Genomic DNA, 22,036 nt, shown 5'->3' with positions numbered 1-22,036 from the left:
GCTTGCAAGATGTGCTAGGATAAAGGAGGCTCAGAACTTGTGGGAGTGGCATGTCACAAGAGAGAGTGCACGCCTGACACTGCCTGGAGGGCCAGAAAGCAGAGCTGGATAGCCCCAGAGACCTAGGATAAAACCAAACATGACCTACCCCCAAAAAAATCCTAATGATAGTCTAATATACTTGTACACTGAGGCCTAACATAATCACAATCAGGCTTCATCCAGCAACTGATGGGAGCAAATACAGAGACCCACAGACAAACATTAGGTAGAGCTCAGGGAATCCCACTGAAGAGGGTTGTAAGCACCAGAGGGATCAGGATACCACAAGAAAATGCCCCACAGAATCAACTAACTAGGGCTTATAGGGGCTCACAGAATCAGGGAGCCTATATGTGTCTAATCTAGGCTCTCTGTATTTATGTTATGGTGTGTAGCTTGCTGTTCTTGTGAGATTCCTAACACAGGAGTGGGGGCTGTGTCTGACTCTTGCCTGCTTTTAGGACCCTTTTCCTTCTACTGTGTAGCCTTGTCCATCTTGAATATGGAGAGAGGTGCCTAGTCTTAACATAACTTGATGCCATGTTTGCTTGATATACTTGGGAGGCCTGCCCTTTTCTGAAAAGAAACAGAGGAGTAGTAGATCTGGGGGAGTCGGGGGCGAGGGCGGTGGATGGGGCTTCCTCTGGAGGAGAACAGGGAGGGGAAACTGAGAGAAGAATTTTGGGGCTTGTGGCTGTGTCTCTAGGGGAACTGGCATGGGACTTGGAAGATGGATTGTGTTCAAACCCCAAAAATCTCAAATTTGAGATTTAAAATCTCATCCTGAGGACAGAAGGTGTGGGACAAAGCTCTCTCCTTGTTCCCATGCCTGCCTCAGGAGCATGTGACAGAACCTCCAAGTGGCTACAGGTGGTCAGTAACATCAGCCTGTCACCTGTTACCTTTCCCAATACAAATAGAACACTGCCAGTGTCCTAAGCCTCAGCCAATGAGACACATTCATTCCCAAAGCCCCTCCCCACTGCCCATGGTCTGTAAGTCACTGTTTCACATAAAATAAAATGGTGAACACCATCTACTTCACCAAAGGACGTCTGAGACTGGCTGTTTATTCAGGGCTGTAACTCTAGGGGAAAGAAGGGCTCCCCTTCTCCCAGAAGAATTCATCGCTGGGCTCCTGGAATCGACTGCTGGTCACTGCTAGAGCACACCTGGCCTGCCACAATGCCAATCTGCAAGAGCGAGCTGCTGGCTGTTCCTGAAGCAGCCACTCATCTGGATTCATCTGAGTCAGGTTGGGCCTCTGTCGCCTGGCTCCCCACTGCCACCTTGCCTGGAGCCAGCAGCCGAGCTAAAAGAGCAGTAACACTTATTGTGGAGAAAGTCTCCTTTTCCACACCCCCACCAGACCGGAAATCTTGTGACACAGACTTTATTCCTCACTTTATTCTTTTCTGCCTGGAGACTGATGATGCTTGGGCCTTCCTGAGGAAAAGCACACACTTCTGGCTCAGTGCCCCAGCAGCATCTGGCAGACACAGAACACACATATCTGTATTTATACATTTGCTGTGACTATGTATACATTCTTCTTGTCCTTCTCCTTGTGTGTCATCACTGTCACTGTCTATCTTACCTATACTTACCAAGGAGGAAGAGGAGAAAGAGACTGATACTTTCTTCTGGAAAGTAGTCCGAAGCACATGACTGCATTACGTTTGAAAATAAACTTCTAAGCAGGGCACATAAGGATCCACCCTCCCTGAGGATCTATAAGCAGCTAGTGGTGGCTGGGCAAAGAAAAAGCTTTTTCTCTGGTGGTATAGCCACTGGTAAGTTGCTATGCGCGCGCACACACACACACACACACACACACAGTTGTTAGTAAACTCATTAATTCTCCTTTTTTAAAATAAGAAGTGCAGACCAGGGCAGGAGATAGGCAGAGGCCACAGTCCCCCCTGCTGCCACAAAGATGAGCAAGTAAGTGGTGCAGAGGGGGGAGAGAAGGAGAACTGGAGCAGTTTATGAAGAGAGGCAGAACTGGAGACATGAGAGCAGTGAGGAACAGCGTGATAGGAGAAACCTGCACTGCCACCTGAGGCCATGGTGATGTCTGGGCCAGTGCTGCCACAAGGACCATGTTGGAGTCTGTGGCTCTACTGCAGCAGAGGTCAGTGTTGATGTCTGTGGTTCTTATTACCACCAAAGGCCATGCTGCCATCTGATCTGGGCTGACATCTGCACTGAGCTAGCCCCACCCGACCCCAGCCACTGCATAGTGGTGCCAGAAGTGACCTGGGTGCTGGAGAGCTGCCCCACCTCTCTCCTGGTTAGCTCAGGAGAGCTGGCCTTGGTGGCATGGGTGTGGTGAAGCTGCCATGCAGACCAACTCAGCTACCACTCAGGCCCAGATCCAGGGCTCTGAGCTGGCCCACCCCAACATCCACCCCATCTATGAGCTGCTAGAGTATGTGAAGGGGCCAGTCCTGCAGATCTTCATGGCTAAGGGCAACAATGGGAAATCTGAGAGTCTCCATGAGGGTCCAGTATTGATGGTGGAGTGTTGCAACCTGTTTAACCTGCTTAAACTCTATATCCCCTCCTTTGAGACCTGCTTTAGTTCCTAAAATAACTGTGGTTCCTCTGTTAACACCAGCTATTGCTCTTAGCATATCAGACACCATTTTATTCCCAAATCTCCATTTTTATTACAAGATGAAATTAAGTTCAAGTTCTCAGGCCCTACATGCCTGAAACCAGGAGGGTTCAATGCTTGCTGCTTAGAATAAAACAATAATTATAAATGTATGTTCTGCCTGGGTTAAAGAAAAATGTATGTTCTATTAGAGTTAAGTGTTAAGACTGCAACATCCTCCTATGTTCCTTACTTCCAGAGAGCTGGAAAGCCCCCAAGAGCTCCCCTACCCTAAATCCCAGGCAATCAGCTTAAAATGCTTTGTTTAGGCACCTGGATACATTGTGCTAGGAACAAAATTGGTTCTTCTTGTGTTTAACTGGTCAAAATTATGTAATGCTGCCCTTCCTCTTGCTTCCCACCTGGTTACCTGGTTGTTACCTGGTTATGGTTTTTCTTATAAAAAGCCTGCCTTAAAACTGGACCAATATCACAGTCTGGTTCCCAAATTTAGGCTGTGGCACTGACTGGTCAGTTTTTGTTAAGCATTCAAATAAACTTTCATCAATTTGAGTCTGGTGTTTGAGTGGTCAGTGTATGGCTATTCCTGAACCCATAACAGTAGTAGAAGCCAGAGGCCTCAAACAAGACCAATGACTCATTGCAATGAACATTTGTAAGCAAAGCTGTTTGGACAAAAGAATATACTGCGTGACACACTGCAACTTCCATGGCAATGTTTTTTTTCTTTTGCAGGGAGGTTACAAGGATGGAGGGCACATATGGAAAGACTAGGCAATGAGTTGTATTATGGTGCAGGATGTGAAATTCACAAGCATTCAATAAAAATATGAAAAAGATGAACTTGTATATAAGAGGGATTAGGGGAGGGGAAAAAGGATGGGGAAGGGAATGGTGCTCAAAGGGGACAAGAGCTGGTAATGGTGATTGATGACTGTGATAAAATGCACCATATATCTGTACAAAGATGGCATAGTGAAACCCATCATTATATCTCATTAATATATCCCAATAAAAACTTTATGAAAGAAACCTATAGTATGTAATTAGACATTTTTTAAAAAGTGTCTTGTGTAGCACAAATAGGCTTCACTTTTGAGGATGATCTTGAACTTCTGATCCTCTTGCCCCCATCTTCCCAGTTCTGGGATTACAGAAGTGTGCCCCATTTCAGCTAAACAGTGGTTTCTGTTCCCCAGGCCTGGAAGTATCTGTTTTTTATAATAGCTCTAAGTAAGGGCCACTGCTTCCCCAGATACACCAGTCTGAGGTATTGAGTTTCTGACATACACATGTAAAAGGCTTTACTGTCCATCTGTCTGTCCATGTCTCTGGCTGGTGAGGCCAATAGGGATGTTTCTTCTTTCCTAACTTGCTTTCTGGGAAGACTTCATTCAAGTCCTCAATGGCCATCTTATTAGAAGGAATTATACTCTTCATTTTCTCAAGCTGCTTCTCATGTTCCTAGATCATGACCTTCAATTCACACATGAACTTAGCATATCTTCCTTTCCTTCTGTGTCCACCTGGGCAATATATTTATCCTTGGGCACAGGAATCTGCAGGGCATTAAACTTCTCTTCAAAAGCATCCACCAAGCTGGCCTTGGCCACATTGGCCTTGTAGTAAACCCACTTGATCACCTGTGGTTTCTCAGAGTAGCCAGCCTGCAGTTAAGGGTCTCGTTCCCAGTCTTCAGGAAGTTTACAGTGTTCTTTTGTTTCAGGGTATGATCTCCCCAAAAGCTACCTAGTGTAGAGGAATCTTAGTTCAGAACATGGCTGCTCTGGCAAGAGATCACATCCAAAGACCTTCTAGATCTGTGTGAGCTGGCTAAAATGCAGACATGCCTTTAATTCCAAGAGACAGAGGCAAGCAGATTTCCAAATTCAAGGCCAGCTTGGTTTAGAGCAAGTTTCAGGTAAAGAAAAGCTTAGGTCCAGGTGTGGTGGTGCACACCTTTCATCTCAGCACTCAGGAGGAAAGGCATGCAGATCTCTGAGTTCTAGTAAGTGCTGTTCAGGCAGTTCAGCTGAGTCAAGAGCAGGAGAGAGAAAGAGAGAGAATTAGAACAGATTGCTAGAGTTAAAGGCCAAGCAGAGCAACTATTCAATGAGTAACTGAGAAAACCAGATTGATTCAATCAGCTCGGAAAGGGGTTTGAGCCAGAACAGCTGAGTTGAATCAGCCAGCCAGAGCTCAGAAAGAACTAGAAAGGATGAGCAGTAAGTCGAAAAACATTCTAGGCCTAGGTTAGATGGTACGGAGCCTAGAAGCTTCCAGGACTAGGCCTAGGTTAGCAGACGGAGGCAGTAAGCCTCTGAGACGACAATTGAATCAGGTGAGTAAAAGTTTAACAACTGAGTCTATGGCTTTTTGAGCAAGTTTACACCCAGCCGTCTAGGATCCTTTATGAGCCACAGCAGAGCACAGCCCCCAGTCTATGACCAGCTCTTAAAGGGGGCAATTTACTATTCTCTGCTGACGCAGTATAACTTGCTGGCCACTTCTAAGCTGACTTACGTGCAGTACCTGTCTTGTGTTTCTTTAGAATCTCATATACATAAATTATAAGACATTTACACCATCATATAAATTACTTTTTCCTCCTACTGAAATATAAGCCCACATGCAAATAAGTTATATTAGTGTTTTGTGAATGGATAAATATATGTAATATTGAGTCACATGTAAGCATTGCATGTCATTTTCTATTAAAAAATAGTGGCATATATATTTCTCTGTCCACATAGATTCACAGGATGGAGAGAGACAGCACCACAAAGTAGGGTATGTGCTTTGGAGGGAGTCAGATACAAGTTTGAATCCCAGCGGCGCCACTGATTTACCTGAGATCTTAAAGACATTAATGTAGCGTTTCATGATCCTCTTTATAAAATGGGAGTATTCCTGCTTCCTCATAAACTCTGGGCCTGTAGCATGTCTGAAATAAATGGCAGCTATCATCATTAATTATCCTTTCTCAGATCTGTTTGGTGAAATTTCTTCACTGATTTAGTTGCTTTACTCTTAGGTGTAATCAGCCTGCTTTGTGACACACCCTGTAATTACAAAGGTTACAGAGATTTTTAAACTGTTTCAAGAACTAGTTTTGGAAGTATCAAGTACAAAAATTATTTTAAAATATCGTTGCTTGTCTACCATTTAAACAATTCTATACTAAACATGTTTAAATGAAGGATGTGACTGTGGTTTGTATCCTGCAGAACTGCAGTGTCTATTTAATCACCTCTGCTTAAAAGTGTAGAAACCCAGGGCTGGAGAGATGGCTCAGTGGTTAAGAGCACTGACTGTTCTTCTAGAGGACCCTGGTTCAATTCCCAGCACCCATATGGCAGCTCACAACTATCTGTAACTCCAAGGTCTGACACCCTCACACAGACACACGTGCAGACAAAAAACAAATGCACATAAAATGAAAATAAAATTTAAAAAAAAGTATGAAAACTCCCAGACTTGGTAGTAGTTTTTAATAATCCTGTATCCATTTTTTCTAGTAATTTGGTTAACTACTTTTCTTTATTTTTTTTGAGACAAGGTTTCTTGGTGTAGCCTTGGCTGTCCTGGAACTCCCTCTGTAGACCAGGCTAGCGTCTAATTCACAGAGATCTGCCTGCCTCTGCCTCCCAAGTGCTGGGATTAAAGACATGCACCACCATGCCCAGCTGAAATAGATTTTCTGTCAATTTCCTATATTCCTTTTTTCTTTTCTTTTTTTTTTTTTTTTTTTTTGTACATTTCTTATTATCCAATTATTTCTCCACGGATATCCCAAAACTGTCCTAAATATTCATTTTATAGGAAGAAATGTCTACTTGACTCATTTATGCTGTTGGTGTTACAAGTTGTGTTTTCTTGTTACAGGTTGATGAAAGTCCTCAAAGTTTGATGACAAACTGTCTGGTTATAAAGAATTTTTTACGAAAAATTATCATAGTTCATCACAAGGTTAAGTTGTTTGTTCTTTAAATATTATCAACTTATCTATGCTTTTTTGTTTTCTTTTGTTGGTTATTTGTGTGTGTGGGGGGGGGTTGTTGAGACAGAATTTCTCTCTGTAGCCTTGCCTGTCCTGGACTCACTTTGTAGACCAGACTGGCCTCAAACTCATAGTGATCCACCTGCCTCTGCCTTCTGTGTGCTGAGATTGTAGGTGTGTGCCACCACACCCATCTCTATGCTTTCTTAACAAAAACAGAAACAAAACAAGACCCTCACTGAGCAGCCCTGGCTGGCCTCGAACTCAAAGGTCTGCCTTCCCTTGCCGAGTACGGGCATCAAGAGTATGTGCCCCTGTGCCAGACTCACTCTGGTTTAATTGTGGTGAATCATGAGCTTTAGGTTTTCTCGTTTAGGGGGAACATACCTTTGTTTAGATAAGTCATAATGATTCTCTGGTTTGCATAGGCAACTGTTGTAATGGTTCCCTTTTCATCTCCAGTTTTATCAATTTGGGTTTTTATATTAATTTGGCTAGGGCTTTATCTATCTCAGCTTTTCTAAGAACCAAACAAATGTTTCTTTTCTTTCCATGTAATTAATATCTACCCTGACTAACTTGGGGCTTGTTCTTTCTCTGGAGCTCTAAGGCATATTGTTAAGTCACTTGAAATCACTCTGATTTCTTCTTTTCTTTCTTTCCTTCTTTTTTTTTTTTTTTTTTTTTTTTTTTTTTTTTTGTTTTGTTTTGTTTTGCCAGACAGGGTTTCTCTGTGTAGCCTTAGCTGTCCTCGACTCCCTTTTTAGATCAGGCTGGCCTCAGAACTCACAGAGATCCACTTGCCTCTGCCTCCTAAGGTGTGAACCACCATGCCCAGCCCCTAAATGGGTTTTCTTTTGGTTGGTTGTTTTTGTTTTTGTTTGTTTTTCGAGACAGGGTTTCTCTGTCTATACTTGACTGTTCTGGACTCACTTTGTAGACCAGGCTGGCCTCGAACTCACAGAGATCCGCCTGCCTCTGCCTCCCGAGTGCTGGGATTAAAGGTATGTGCCACACACCCAGCTTGTTGTGTTCATTTTTATTTGTATATAAGAATGTCTTTATTTCCTTCTTATTTTCTTCAAGAACCATCGTTCTGTAGTGTTGTTTGCATCATTCTGTAGTCTTGTAGTCTGTGTGTGTTCTGGAGTTTTCCTTGCTGTTGGTGTATAGTGTTGTCTACTGTGATCAGGTAAAACACAAGGAATTATTTCAGTTTTCCTGTATTTGTTTAGATTTTCTTTGTTTCCTAACCTATGCTGTATTTTAGAGAAAGTTCCATCAGCTTCTCTGTATGCTGCAATGTTCTGCAGGCTGTGTTCAAGTTCATTTATTATGATGTCATTTGGTTCAGATTATCTCTTTTTTTTTTGTTGTTGTTTTGTTTTTTTGGTTTTTTTTGGTTTTTTTTGTTTTTTCGAGACAGGGTTTCTCTGTGTAGCCTTGACCATCCTGGACTCACTTTGTAGACCAGGCTGGCCTCGAACTCACAGCGATCCGCCTGCCTCTGCCTCCCAAGTGCTGGGATTAAAGGTGTGTGCCACCACGCCCGGCTCAGATTATCTCTTTTTTGCTGAGATTGCCTGTCAGTTGGTGAGAGTATTGAAGGTACCAAGACTGTTGTGCTGGAGTTGATCTGGGACTTTATATCTAGGTATATTTGTTTTATGAAATTGTGTACACCTGTATTTTGAAGCATACAAGTTTAGAATTGTTATATTATCTTGACAGATTTTTTTTTTCCTTAATCAGTGACCTCTCCTGTGTCTTTTCCCACTTTTTGTTTGAAGTCTGTTTTGTCAGATATTGGAACAGCAACAGCTGCTTGTTTCCTAGCTCAACTTAAGAGCATGGTGAAGTAAACTTTTGGAGGCAACAAATATATGGTTTCTGGTTTTTGGTACAATCTACTAGTCTTTGCTTTGTGTGGGGAAATTGAGATCATTAATATTCAGAGTTATTAATGAAAGGTGTGTATTGATTCCTTCCATTTTGTAGTATTTGTCTTTCCTATTCCTCTCTTGCTTAACTATTATTCAGGTGTGATTTATTTGTGTGTCCATCCATCTGTCCACCTGTCAGTCTGTCGTTCTCATGGTAGGTATTTTCCTATTTTTATCTCTGTCCTTGTTGAATTGTTCCAGTTTCTCCCCTTTCTTGAAATGCAGACATTTTGTTCTCTTCATGACTCCCCGAAGTCCTTTTATTTGGCTAACTATGTTTTTTTTTCTCTTCAGGGCTTCAGCTTTTCTTCAGTATTTCTGTTTGTGGAATTCCTCTTTTATATCGTCCACTGCATTCCTTATTCTATTCATCTGTGTCTTTGAACACTTATAACCATGCTTTTGCGTTCTGTCTGGGCTCTCATCTACCTCATTTTCGTTAGATAGAATTTCTAAAGCATTAGTAATTTTGTCATTTCTCTCTCTCTCCCTCTTTCTCTTCTCTTCTCTCTCTCTCTCTCTCTCTCTCTCTCTCTCTCTGCTTTTTTGAGACAGGGTTTCTCTGTGTAGCCTTGGCTGTCCTGGACTCAATTTGTAGACTAGGCTGGCCTCGAACTCACAGCAATTCTCCTGCCTCTGCCTCCTGAGCACTGTGTGTGTGCCACCGTGCCCGACTGTTTTAGTCATTTCTATTTCTTAGGTTACTACACTGGGATTTCCATCTGGTGTTCACTCATTGCCTGCTTTGTTTTCTTTAATCAGCTATATTACTTGAGTTTAAGTATTCACAATTTTCAAGTAGGACTTGGATGTGATAGCATTCGATATATAGTTCAGAAAATAATTCTTCAATCTAGGAGCTCAGGGTGCCTGGTGTGCCTCCTATAGCCTTAGTATATTAAGTGGAAGAACAGCTACAGCTCAGCTGGTCTGTATTGCTATGGAAATGTCTAGCCAATTAATAACAGTGGGCCATAGTTCCCAATTGCTAGAGATAAACAACCAAGAGTAGTGTGGATTCTACTCAGAATGTAGTCAATAAAATTAGGGGTTGACTATGGAACTTTCTCTAAAATACAGCATAGGTTAGGACACACAAAAAAAAAATCTTAACAAATACAGGAAAACTGAAATAATTCCTTGTGTTCTATCTGATCAACACTACACCAACAGCAAGGAAAACTCCAGAACACACACAGACTACAAGACTACAGAATGATGCAAACAACACACTACAGAGTGATGGCTGGCCCTTGCATCTCTCTGAGCAAGTGGAATTGCTCAGTGGTTAGGGTCACCATTGTCCTCCTTCCCACTTTTAATCTTGTGTTCATTACCCAGGACTCATCAGGTGGCTGGTTTGTAACCACCTGTAACTCCAGCTCCAGGGAATTGGGCATCCTCTTTCTTATGGCCCCTGGTGACACTGCACCAATGTGAACATATACAAATAATTTAAAAAATTTAAAGCCAATTTACAACTTAATGGAAGCAGAAGAAGAGAGTAGGTAAGGATAAGACTATAAATGATTGATGCAGGTAAAGTAGCTGGGAGGGGGAAGTCAGGGTTGTTAACATACAGTGAGCGCATATGGACGAGAGGAAGGGGAAGTGAAATAGAGGGGAACATAAGAGATGCAAGTGAAGAGCGTAGCAAAACGTAGAGTAAGCGGGGCGAGAAGCATAAACAGCAGTCCTAAAACCCAACTGAGCAATGCAAACAAAAGCAAAACCATCCCAAGACACACATGCAAGAGTGAGAAAGAAATGAGTCCTCCTGCAGTAATCGCTTGCACAACTGTGCTGAGTTGAAATCAAGTTCTCAGATCCCTCTCACTCTAGCAGTTCCATGTGGTGCTGTGGGGGTTGGGGCATTGTCCTCTGCAGCTTCTGTGTTAGTGGGGTTCTGGCTTGTCAGGGAGGGCACATTGTAAGTTCTTTCCTGGTGGCTCCCTGGTGGGACCCCTGCACTTCACTGTGGCCTCTTTTGGTCTTGCAGGTTGGGCGTGAGAGCAGCAGCCTTTCTCTTGCAGTTTCTACTGCTCCTAGTGTGGCTGTTTTTAATCTCCATCCTGATTGGTGCGAAATCTCACCCTTCACTTGTTGTTTTGCAGCTCAAGTTTAATTTCAGTGTAACAGTGAATGGAATCCTCTCTGCGGAGATCTTTGGGTGCGTAAGTGATTTTATGGCTTTGAATGATTTTTAAGCATTATTGCCCTGTGTCCAATAGGTTTGCAATTTGATTTTTTAGTCCAAAAATCTCTTTGAAACTAATCCTGAGACCCTCACGTTTTCTTTTTGTTTGGGGTTTTTTGTTTGTTTGTTTGTTTGTTTGTTTTTCGAGACAGGGTCTCTCTGTGTAGCCTTGGCTCTCTTAGACTCACTTTGTAGACCAGGCTGGCCTCAAACTCACAGTGATCCGCCTGCCTCTGCCTCCCGAGTGCTGGGATTAAAGGCATGTGCCACCACATCCAGCCTCGTTTTCTTATTCTATATTAGCTTTTAACAAATACATATGTTCATCTAAATCTTATATGTTTTTCCCTTTTGTCGAGGGGAATGAGCTTAAAGGTTGTAATTTTCCTTTTGGTTCTGGTTGCTGAATTCCAGTTATCTCTGGGTGGTGGTAGCCATGAGACAAATAGAGGTTGATTTGAGAGGTGACTTAGATTTTATTTTGGTTCTGGTTTGCAGGGCAGAGAACGAACCTACTTTGAGGCTGTCCAATGGAATCACTCTTGTTGTGGGCTTTCAGCATTACGTGAGGTGACAGCAAACTTCACTGTCCCTTTCTACGTGTCTCTCCTATTTTGAGTATGGATATTGGTAGAAGCTAGAAATGGCCCCTTGCCTTCTCCTTTCTCTTCCCTCCTTCTCCTCTCCTCTGCTCCCCTTCCTCTTCTTTTCTTGCATCTTTCTGTTTAGAACAGAAGTGTTGGGAAGTAAACAAACCAACTGCCTTCTATGTTGGGGAGAATGAGAACCTAATTTTTCTCATTGTTCCTGACTAGCAGTAACCTGAGACCTTTGCAAAGGTAAGTACCGTGTGTGCAGAAGTGGACTCTTGAGTGTCACAGGGCACTTTTAGGCCACCTGCTCACAGTTATCATACACAGTGATTGCATGACTTTAGAAACACATGATTAGAACCATAAAGTATAATTGTAATAAAGAAAATACAACTTGAGAATAAGAAACTATCATGAGAGACAGCAAAAATTGGAGTCAAGATATAATCTTTGGAATGTCCATTTTCCCTGACCTTATGCAGATAAAATGGGCTATATGTATATTGAGAAGTTAAAGAATTTTAAATACTTGTTTGAAGAAAAAGTTAAATTTATGTGTGTGTTTTTTAACAGTAAACTAAAATTCAACTCAACTGAATCACACTGCAGCAGAATCCACCCTGTGCTAGGACATCCCGCACCACTCTTCATCCCTGATGACATGGCTGGCGTGGGCTTGTTGGGAGAGCTGACATTGACTCCAGCTGTTGCTCTGTGCCCCAGCCCCAGGGTCTTCTCCAGCCACCTGAGTAGGATTTCTTCAGTTTCCATATCCTTTTGACAGGTTCTGTCCGATTGCCTTTGAAGATAAAATTTTTAATTCTAATTTTAGGAAAGTCTTTATATATACCTTATTTATCTAGAACAATTTATGATTTGTATAGTATCACCCAATATGAATGCTACACTTGAAGTTTTTGCCAAGGAATTGAAAGCTACAACAGATAGAGAAAGGAGAGATGGGAGCAGAGGAAATAGTTGGAGTTGAGTGTGGTAGATCTTGTACACCTTACCAAGGAGTGTGAACTTCATTCTCTACAGTAGAAACCTCTGGATGCTTTAGCAAGAGCATCTCACAGGATGTCCAGATGCATGCCTTTAGTCCCAGCACTCCAGAGGCAGAGGCAGGCAGATCACTGTGAGTTCAAGGACAGCCTAGTCTACAGAGCGAGTCCAGGACAGCCAAGGCAACACAGAGAGACCCTCTCTTGAAAACAAAAAAGAAAAAACAAACAAAAGAAGTGAGAATCTTCATAGGACACAAACATACCCTATACTCAACTAGATAAACATTGTAATTGGGCACCTATTAAATAATTACCTGGGAAGAAGAAAAATTAAGACTCAAAATAAGGAAAAGTAATCACTGGACCAAATGATGACAGTACACAAAGACATTAAACAGCTACAACTGGCCAAGTGTGATGGCCACTGTGTAATTTGGTACTTTTGAGGCAGGAGGATTTCCATGAGTTTGCATAAGCTAGGACCCTGTCTCAAAAACAAAACAAAAAATGCCTTGATCAGCATCTGTACAAGCACGAGGATCTGAATTCCATCCTGTGTCCACTTGAAAGCTGGGTGTGTGGTGCACGTATGTAATCAGCACTGAGGAGGTTGAGACAGGAAGATCCCTGGGGCTTCCTGGCCAGCCAAACCACTGAGTTCCAGATTCAGTAAGAGAGCCTGTCTCAAGAAGTAAGATGGGCCGGGCGGTGGTGGCGCACGCCTTTAATCCCAGCATTCAGGAGGCAGAGGCAGATGGATCGCTGTGAGTTCAAGGCCAGCCTGGTCTGCAAAGCAAGTCCAGGACAGTCAAGGCTACACAGAGAAACCTTGCCTCGAAAAAACAAAACAAAACAAAACAAAAAAGATGGAAAGTGATTGAAGAAGACACCTAATAGTGACCTGTGGCCTCAACATGCACCCACACATATACAGTTACATACATGAACATATACACACATGTTTAAGTAGTGAGAGGAACAACTGACCATAGTAAAGACAAGGAAAAACACATATATTTTAAAAGATACTAGTTAAGTTTCTAGAGATACAAATTATGAATTTTAGGTTGAAAACACATGGGATAAGATTAATGGCAGATTTACCCATTGCAGAAGAAAAATTGCATGAATTTGAAGAAAGCAACAGAAACTACTTAAAATGAAACAACAACAAAAAGACTTTAAATTTCACAAAGCAGCAGTGGACTCTGGGGTGACTCCTGCTGCATAATCTAGCGATGCATAATTGGAGGCCAGGAGGGAAGAAGAGTAGATCAAATGTTTGAAGAAATACTAGCTGCCACATTTCCAAAATTGATGGACTGTAAGTCTGCAGACCCATTGTATGTGAACCCTTAAGTGTAAGAAATAAAGAAATTTGCCTCAAAACATAATCAAATTGCTGAAAACAACAGGACATAGTACAGAGAAAAGAGAAAGTAAGTATGGTAGCAACTTCTCCTGATTTCCAGCCCCAGAAACCATGTTTAAAAGCAACCACGCATACACAGAGAGAGAGAGAGAAGAGACAAGTAGACAGAGACAGACAGACAGAGAGACAGAGACAGAGAGAGAGAGAGAAAGAGTGCTCAAGTACTAAGGAAACAGAGAGGCAGATCCTTGGGGCCCACTGGCTGGCCAGACTAGCTTAATTTGAGGGCAGTGAGACACTCTCAAAAACAGGATGTATGGTATCTGAAGAATAACAGCCCAGGCTGTCCTTTGTACGCATGCACACACATAAGTGCACCTGCACACATGAACACACAAAGTGAAGACAAGGGCTGCTCCTGATGGTTCATTATTGTAAGCACAGCTCATGGGAACCTCAGGCTGGAAAATGGACAGGAGTGTGAGGCCAGCCTGGGATACAGAGCGAAAACTTACCCCCAGAGCCCCACCCCCACCCCTAACAAAAACCAATGAATACAAGATTAAGATTTTTCAGGCATTTAAAAGATTCAAGAATTCACTAACAAGCAGTATTATTTTCAAAATGCTTAAGGAAATTTTTTTGAATTTTTGGTTTGGTTTGGTTTTTTTAAGACGGGGGTTTTTCTATGTAACCTTGGCTGTCCTGGAACTCATTCTGTAGACCAGACAGACCTCAAATTCACAGAGATCCTCCTGCTTCCGACTCCCTGAGTGCTGGGATTAAAGACATATGCCACCACACCCAGCTTCCTTTAGAATTTTTATTCTTTGACAATTTCATATATGCTTTTTTTTTTCGAGACTGGGTTTCTCTGTTTAGCCTTGGCTGTCCTGGACTTGCATTGTAGACCAGGCTGGCCTCGAACTCACAGGGATCCACCTGCCTCTGCCTCCAGAGTGCTGGGATTAAATGCGCCACCACCAGCCGGCATGTATATAATATATCTTGATCCTATCCACCTCCAATCCTTACTTAATAATGATAATACAAAGCCAACCAGGAAGAAATGGAACTGTATTGTTGGAGATATATGTGTGTGTGTGTGTGTGTGTGTGTGTGTGTGTGTGTGTGTGTGTGTGTATCAACTGTTAAAATGAATATCACTTGAAGTTGGATCCTGATAATATTTTAAAGCCTAAAGCAATGAGTTATGACTCATATGTCAAAAGGGAGATAAAATGCTCAGTCCAAAGCAGAATCTAAAAATAGCAAAGAGAACAAATGGAAAATAGATAACAAGGGGATAGATTTAAGTCCAACCATGGCTCTATTTATACTAAATGTAAATGAGTTTAAATGTCCAATTAAGGGCTGGTAATATAGTTCAGTTGGTAGAGTGCTTGCCTAGTGTGCACAAAGCCCTGCATTTGGACTTCAGTACCACATAAACTGGGTATAGGGGTGTATACCTGTAACCCCAGCACGCAGGAGGTGAGTACAGGATCAAGAAGTTCAAGGTCATCTTTGGTTGTATAGTTTGAGGCCTCAAAGAGGTATGGGGCTGGAGGATGGCTCAGCTGTTAGGAGCACCAGTAGCTCTTCCAGAGGGCATAGGTTTGATTCCCAGCACCCAAGTAGTAGTTCACGACTGTCTGTAACTTCAGTTCCATGGGATTTGACACTTCTGGCCTTTACAGGCAATGCTGCACAGACATGCATGCAGACAAAATACCCATATAAATAAAATGAAAATAATTTTAAAAAGTAAAACACCAGCTGAGAGGTGATGGTGTATGCCTTTAATCCCAGCTCTCAGGAGGCAGAAGCAGGCAGATCTCTGAATTCAAGGACAACTTGGTCTACAAAGCAAGTTCCAGGACAGCCAGCACTCCCTCCACTCACTCTCAGGACAGCCAGCACTCCCTCCACTCACTCTCAGGACAGCCAGCACTCCCTCCACTCACTCTCAGGACAGCCAGCACTCCCTCCACTCACTCTCAGGACAGCCAGCACTCCCTCCACTCACTCTCAGGACAGCCAGCACTCCCTCCACTCACTCTACTCTTCATATTATAGATCAAGCAGCTCGAAGATCCTCTGCCTTTAAACAATGAGTGTGGTGACCTTAGTTCCTGTGATAATGCCTGAGATCTGTGAGGGAGACTTTGAGAGTTTAGCCTCCCTTGTTCTGTGACTTTCCCAAACATTTCAGTCCGTAGTATACAGACAACCCCTCGCCCAATGAGGAACATCTGCCTCCAAGTGCTGATGCATATTGAGGTGCCCTATTTGGGGCATAAGCACAAAAAAGCAAAATTCCAGAGGGCAGTGATTATTTCCAGGGCCTTTGTCTTGGTTGAAGAACAGGGTTGGATAAAGTGAAAGGAAGTTTCTCAATTGCTTTCTAGAAAATGCTCCTTTATAGTTCTATCCAAGCATGCAACACCTTGTATTGAAATTTGCTACATTTAGCCAGGTGCATGCCTTTAATCCCAGTACTCAAGAGGCAGAGCCAGGCAGATCTCTGTGAGTTCGAGGCCAGCCTGGTCTACAGAGTGAGCTCCAGGACAGCCAAGGCCACATAGAGAAACCCTGTCTAGAAAAACAATAAAAAAGAAAGAAAGAAAAACAAATCTGCTAGGTTTTAATTGCCTCTCATACTAAAACATGGTAAAACCTGAGCATAGATGCTGAATCCTGGTACTCATCTTCATAGCTCTAGAGCCTAGCATCACATTTCTGCTGTGGTACCACTCAAATCTATGATCAGATCAATTGTCCAGTGTTCTACATGTAGCCCACATTCATTAAGCCCCTGCAGAAATCGGAGGATCATAGTAGACCTCCGGTACATCATACCTGCCTTTGGTGTGGAAAAAGCTAAACATGCAATTGTCTAACATATGTGTGTATATTGCTGGGAGTGTGAGCCAGGCCAGTATGTAAGTTTGTTTTATACAAGTGAGTACATAGCTGTAAGAAAAGTTTGACAGTTTTCTTTAGCAGCCATACATATTTCTATATGGACCATTGGGTCTGCCTCTGATATCATGGGGTCAGGAGCATCCAAGTGCCACTGTCTTCAAAGATACCTCTTATTTCATTGACTGGAAGAAGCACAATTTGCTTATGGTGCCCAATTCAGATCTCAATTTGGATACACGTATGTATCTATATTTTGTACCAAAACTTAGAAATCTGAAGAATTAGAGAAGTGAATATAAGTGTCAGATGTATAAAAAGATAGGACCCTCACATTTGAGAGTCCATTTAGAACAGGCAGTATGTCTCACAGCAAAGCTCACAGCCTGCTCTGGCATCAAGTCTCTCACTTCTGCTGGTACCTCGATCTCTCAAGCTTTTCCTAGGGACTTCCTTAGAAGATTTCTGTCATACTTTCATTTGTCACTGTGGGAGCTTCCGGACAGTGAATGAGGGAGCAACCACTCTTCTGTACCACGGAAGAGAAATGATTCCTATTGAAATAAGTGTTAGCACACAGAAAACTACTACCTAGAAAAAATTAAAGGCAACACAGATGCCAGCTTCAATAACTTAAACCTACAAAACTGGCTTTAATGCTCATGTAGAATCTAACCATTATAATTTTGGGTAAGTTGTGCTAAAAGTTGAAAAGTTAGGACAAAGCTGACACAGAGGGTAAAGGTGCTACCAAGCCCAATGACCCGAGTTTTATCCCTGGGATCCACAAGGTACAAATTGTCCTCCGACTTCTACACATGCACCATGGCACATGGGTGCATACACACATACGCATCAATCTATTAGCAATTGGTCAATGACTGGACCAATAAATACAGCTGAGGAGAGGGACTACAGCCACTGAGTTTTGACTCTGAGCCCTGTGGAAAATGGCCAGTAGAGAAAGAGATGCCCTAGGCTTTTCACAGTATGAAAAGATTGCTGCATCTTGGGATAAGGCAGCACCTCTAGGGTAATCTAGCAAATCAGCCTTTAGGGAGGGTTTTGGTTCTTAAGAACAGTTACCCAGAGAATGGGACAAGAGGAAGCAGCCTTGGGCAGTCTCGGGAAGTAAGTAGTTTTGAGAGGAAATTAATTATTTTTAGTGTTAATGTGAAGTATCATTGTAGGAACCAGGCCCGACTGGGCAGCCTGCCTGTCTTGCTGTTTCATGTCCTGTTTCTAGTAGCTTCCATGTCTGTGTTTATCTTGGTTAGCTAGTCATGTTTACTGCTCTGAGAACGCGCCCCTCCCTTCCTTGAGACTTTTCCTCCTGTGTGCAATCACCTCTTGAGGGATTTCACCTGGGAGGAGGATTCCTGTTTTGCTGCCTATAAGATGGCTCTTTGGAACTCTGGAGGGGAACGAGAAGAATAAACCGCTGCCACGGCTGCTGCTGTGGCTGCTGCTCTCTTAGCACGAAGGACCCACTGTGTTACTGAGTGTGTGCACGTGTGTGTGTGTGTGTGTGTGTGTGTGTGTGTGTGTGTGTGTGTGTGTGTGTGCATGAGTTAAACCCGCAGTCCCTCGCCCTGGACTCGGTACCGCGGTGGTGCGGGCAGCACATATCATGGGTCCTGAATAGAAGGGAGGCCTAACTGGATTTGGGGGATTTTTAAAAATTGAGATTGAATTTCATTGTAGCCTAGGTTAGCCTCCAACTTGATATGAAGCCAAGAATGCCCGTGAACTTTAACCCTTCTGATTCTACCTTTCTGGGTTACAGGCCTGTGTCACTATGGATGGTTTTTGTGGTCCTGGGGGTTGAAGCCAGAGATTCGTGTATGCTAGTCAGCACCCTACCGACTGAGCCACTGAGCTGCATTCCCTGACCCTCATTATCCCTTTGCTTTTTGTTTGTTTTTGCCTTTTGAAGCAGGGTTTCCTTGTAGACCCCTGGCTGTCCTGGAACTCACTCTGTAGACCAGGCTGGCCTTGAACTCACAGAGACTGGCCTGCCTCTGCCTCCCGAGTGAGTGCTGGGATTAAAGGCTTGTGCAACCGCCATCAAGCACCCCTTTCATTTTTATTCTCATTCATTTTGGTTTCCATAGTTCACTGTGTCTGAACTTTTCTTAGCTAACTTTGTAAATGAATAATACAGAACACTCCTCATTTCTCTCATTCATTTATTCTTTTCCTTTTTAAAGCAGGGTCTCTATCCAATTGTGTAGCATAGGCTGTCCTCAAATTGCTGTAATCCCCTTGGACTACTTCTTGGTTTTCCAAGCGCTAGGATTATAGGCGCATGCTACCACACCATGCTTCCTCCTTCATTTCTTAAAGGACAGAACTAGGACCCACAGGGAGGAACTGCTCTGCATGCATCTGGATATGGAACTGCCCTTACAGAACTTTAAAGAGTGCAGCTAGTATTTAAGCACACAGCTTTGGAGTTGGTCAGGCAAAGTCTACCACTCAGTTCTACCATTTACAGGCTCATGCTAGACAAGGCATTTAACTAGACTGCCTCTTTTCTTATTTGTAAAAGGTGAGAATAGGTTTTATTGGGGGCTGGAGTGATGGCTCAGAGGTTAAAAGCACTGTCTGCTCTTCCAAAGGGCCTGAGTTCAATTCCCAGCAATCATATATTGGCTCACAACCATCTATAATGGGATCTGATGCCCTCTTCTGGTGTGCAGGCATACATGCAGGCAGAGCACTGTATATGTAATAAATAAATAAATCTTAAGAAGAAGAAGAAGCCAGGCGGTGGTGGCGCATGCCTTTAATCCCAGCACTCAGGAGGCAGAGGCAGGTGGATCGCTGTGAGTTTCGAGGCCAGCTTGGTCTACAAAGTGAGTCCAGAGAGTCAGGGCTCCACAGAGAAACCCTGTCGCGAAAAAAACAAAACAAACAAACAAAAAGTCTTACTAAAGAGAGTTATGAAGTCTACAACTTGAGATAGGACCTACAAGGAATTCAACTTGGCACCTAGCATGTAGCACAAGTTACCTGGAATATCATTACTTACGTTTGAATCTGACCTCTACCTCTTACTAGCCAGAACTGCCTTAGAAAGGTGCACAAAATGCCAGGTGTGGCGGGGTGCGGTAGCACATACCTGTGATCCCAGGACTCAGGAAGGCAGAGACAGATTGGACCTGTGTGAGTTTGAGGCCAGCCTGGTCCACAGAGTGAGTTCCAGGATATCCAGAGATATACAAGGAAACCCTGTCTCCAAAAACCAAAAATCAAAAACAAACAAGCAAAATAAAAAGAAAAACCAAGAGGCCAAGCGTAGTGGCATCTCCCTTTGATCCAGCACTTGGGAGGCAGAGGTAGGTGAATTCTGTGAGTTCAAAGCCAGCCTGGTCTACAAATCAAGTTTCAGGCCTGCCAGGGAGGGCTACATAGTGAGTGAGACCCTTTTGTCAAGAGAACAATGAAACTTGCGCAAGAAATAAATGAATTTATTGTGTAATGCTTGCACATTAGCTACTTTCTTTGCACTTTACATGCCTGGCTATTTTGATGTTCTTCATATAACTCATTATTGTTTGTTTTCATCTTGGTTAGAGAAACAAATTCAAGAGTGGAACTGAATGTTTGATTTTAGACTTAGTAGTTCCTTTTTGGTCAGGATATAGGTTCTTAGGTCACTTTGTGTATAAGGGGCTTTACCTTACAAATTTGTCTTCTATCTTTTCCTGTAGATTTGGTGCTTCCAGATGTAAGTTATCAAGTGGAGTCCTCTGAGAGGAGTCAGTCTCAGGATATGGATCCACAGGGACCAGCTCTGCTACTTTTCCTATTTGTGGATTTCCACAGTGAATTCTCAGTACAGCAAGTAGAAATCTGCGGTATGTGTAGAAAAATGCAGCAGCCAAGTTGGGAATGCCAAGTACTAAGTGGATAAAGAAAGAGCTATATAAATAGTGCATACATCTGTCTAAGTTGGATATCTGCGTAATATGTAAAGGATTTTCACTGGAGTCAAGGAAAGAAGCCTATATTTGTGGTAGTGCAGTTAGGGGTGCTTTGGTGTTCATCCGTTAGGTGCACAGTAACCTGTTACAGAAAGATTTCCTCACAGATAACAGTGGTTTCTGTTTGTTGGCCACAAAACACAAATATCTTAATCACCTAGGTTATTTGAAATGTGCAGCTTTCTGGGTCAAGATTAATTCATTATATTTGCTATGTTGTAAAAATCTAGAATGCTTGAAACATGCATTTTACACATGATTCTCAAGTGATGAAATGCAGCAAAATTTGGATGCCTTTGAGTGTGAGTTTTAATCAATGCTCTAATCCAATGAACACTGGGAAGTGAATTTTAAGAGCTGATCAATACATTCCTAAACTGAGAAAGGTTACAAGAAATAGAGCCTTGGCATGCTTCAAGAAAACTCTGTATGCCTCCTTTTGGGTGTTCCTTTCTCCGTGAGCTGTGTAGGCCTCTGCCCTTGTTGTTTTCTTCATGGTGTCCTGTTGGCATCATGGAAGAAACAAGACCACTTATAACCCCAGATCAGAAGCTCTGTCAGTGACTGGTCCAGTCAGATGTGAGATCATTCCTTCCTGTCGCCTGCCTCCCAAGCCTCTTGCTATCTTCCTAGTGTGTACATTACCTGGAAAAGAAACTTCTTTCCTGGGCTCAGCCTTTCAACTCGGAGAAGTTGCTGCTCTTTGTGCCCCTGGTCCATTAAAGCCAAGGGCACAGGAAAGGAAAGAGATTCGGGCTATGAAGTTCAAGTGAGGCGAGTTTGGTGAGGTCCTGGGTGTGTGCTCACAAAGGAGACTGATGAGTGGGGGCGGTGGAGAGTTCAGGGTAGGGTGAAAACAGCTGGGTTTTCTTTCAGCTCTGATTCCGGCTTTCTCAGTGATGTCTGAAAATCAAGTCACATAAGTCATCTGAGCCTCCCTTTCTATCTTGATCATGAATTGTTAGACAAGGTGGTATCAAAGGCCCGTCAGAGGCTAAGTGCCCTCCTGAGACTCCAGATCCACTACTTCCTGGCACTTTTTAAATGCTTGCCTGAGGATAACCCTAGGATAATTTGAGTTTGACACTGAGTCCTATTGAACATATCCAGAGAACTCAGATGCCTTGAAACCAGTATTTGTTACCAGTCATTTTTGTTGTACCGAAATGTTTTATACACGTCTGTTTAGCATATCTCTGAAGGCCTGCAGCCTTCTCAGTAGTTATACTCAGTTTTGGATTTTAAAATTCACTGTTAGCCAGGTGGTGGTGGCACATGCCTTTAATCCCAACACTCGGGAGGCAGAGGCAGATCTATAGAGCGAATCCAGGACAGCCAAGGCTACAGA

General features: G+C 42.9%; 1 protein-coding gene across 1 annotated transcript in view; it reads left to right on the top strand.

The window, feature by feature from the left end:
* Positions 1-22,036, top strand: part of C5H11orf80 (chromosome 5 C11orf80 homolog) — an 88,502-nt gene that overhangs the window by 46,220 nt on the left and 20,246 nt on the right. The window contains 6 exon segments of the mRNA XM_051146887.1: positions 6,548-6,631; positions 10,720-10,775; positions 11,301-11,372; positions 11,969-12,164; positions 16,790-16,940; positions 20,416-20,562. Coding sequence (XP_051002844.1) covers positions 6,548-6,631; positions 10,720-10,775; positions 11,301-11,372; positions 11,969-12,164; positions 16,790-16,940; positions 20,416-20,562 — 706 coding nt within the window.

This window comes from Acomys russatus, chromosome 5 (assembly GCF_903995435.1).
Source record: "Acomys russatus chromosome 5, mAcoRus1.1, whole genome shotgun sequence".
Lineage (NCBI taxonomy): Eukaryota > Metazoa > Chordata > Mammalia > Rodentia > Muridae > Acomys > Acomys russatus.
The sequence above is the reverse complement of the archived record's forward strand: the minus strand, read 5'-3'. Positions and strand labels throughout refer to the sequence as shown.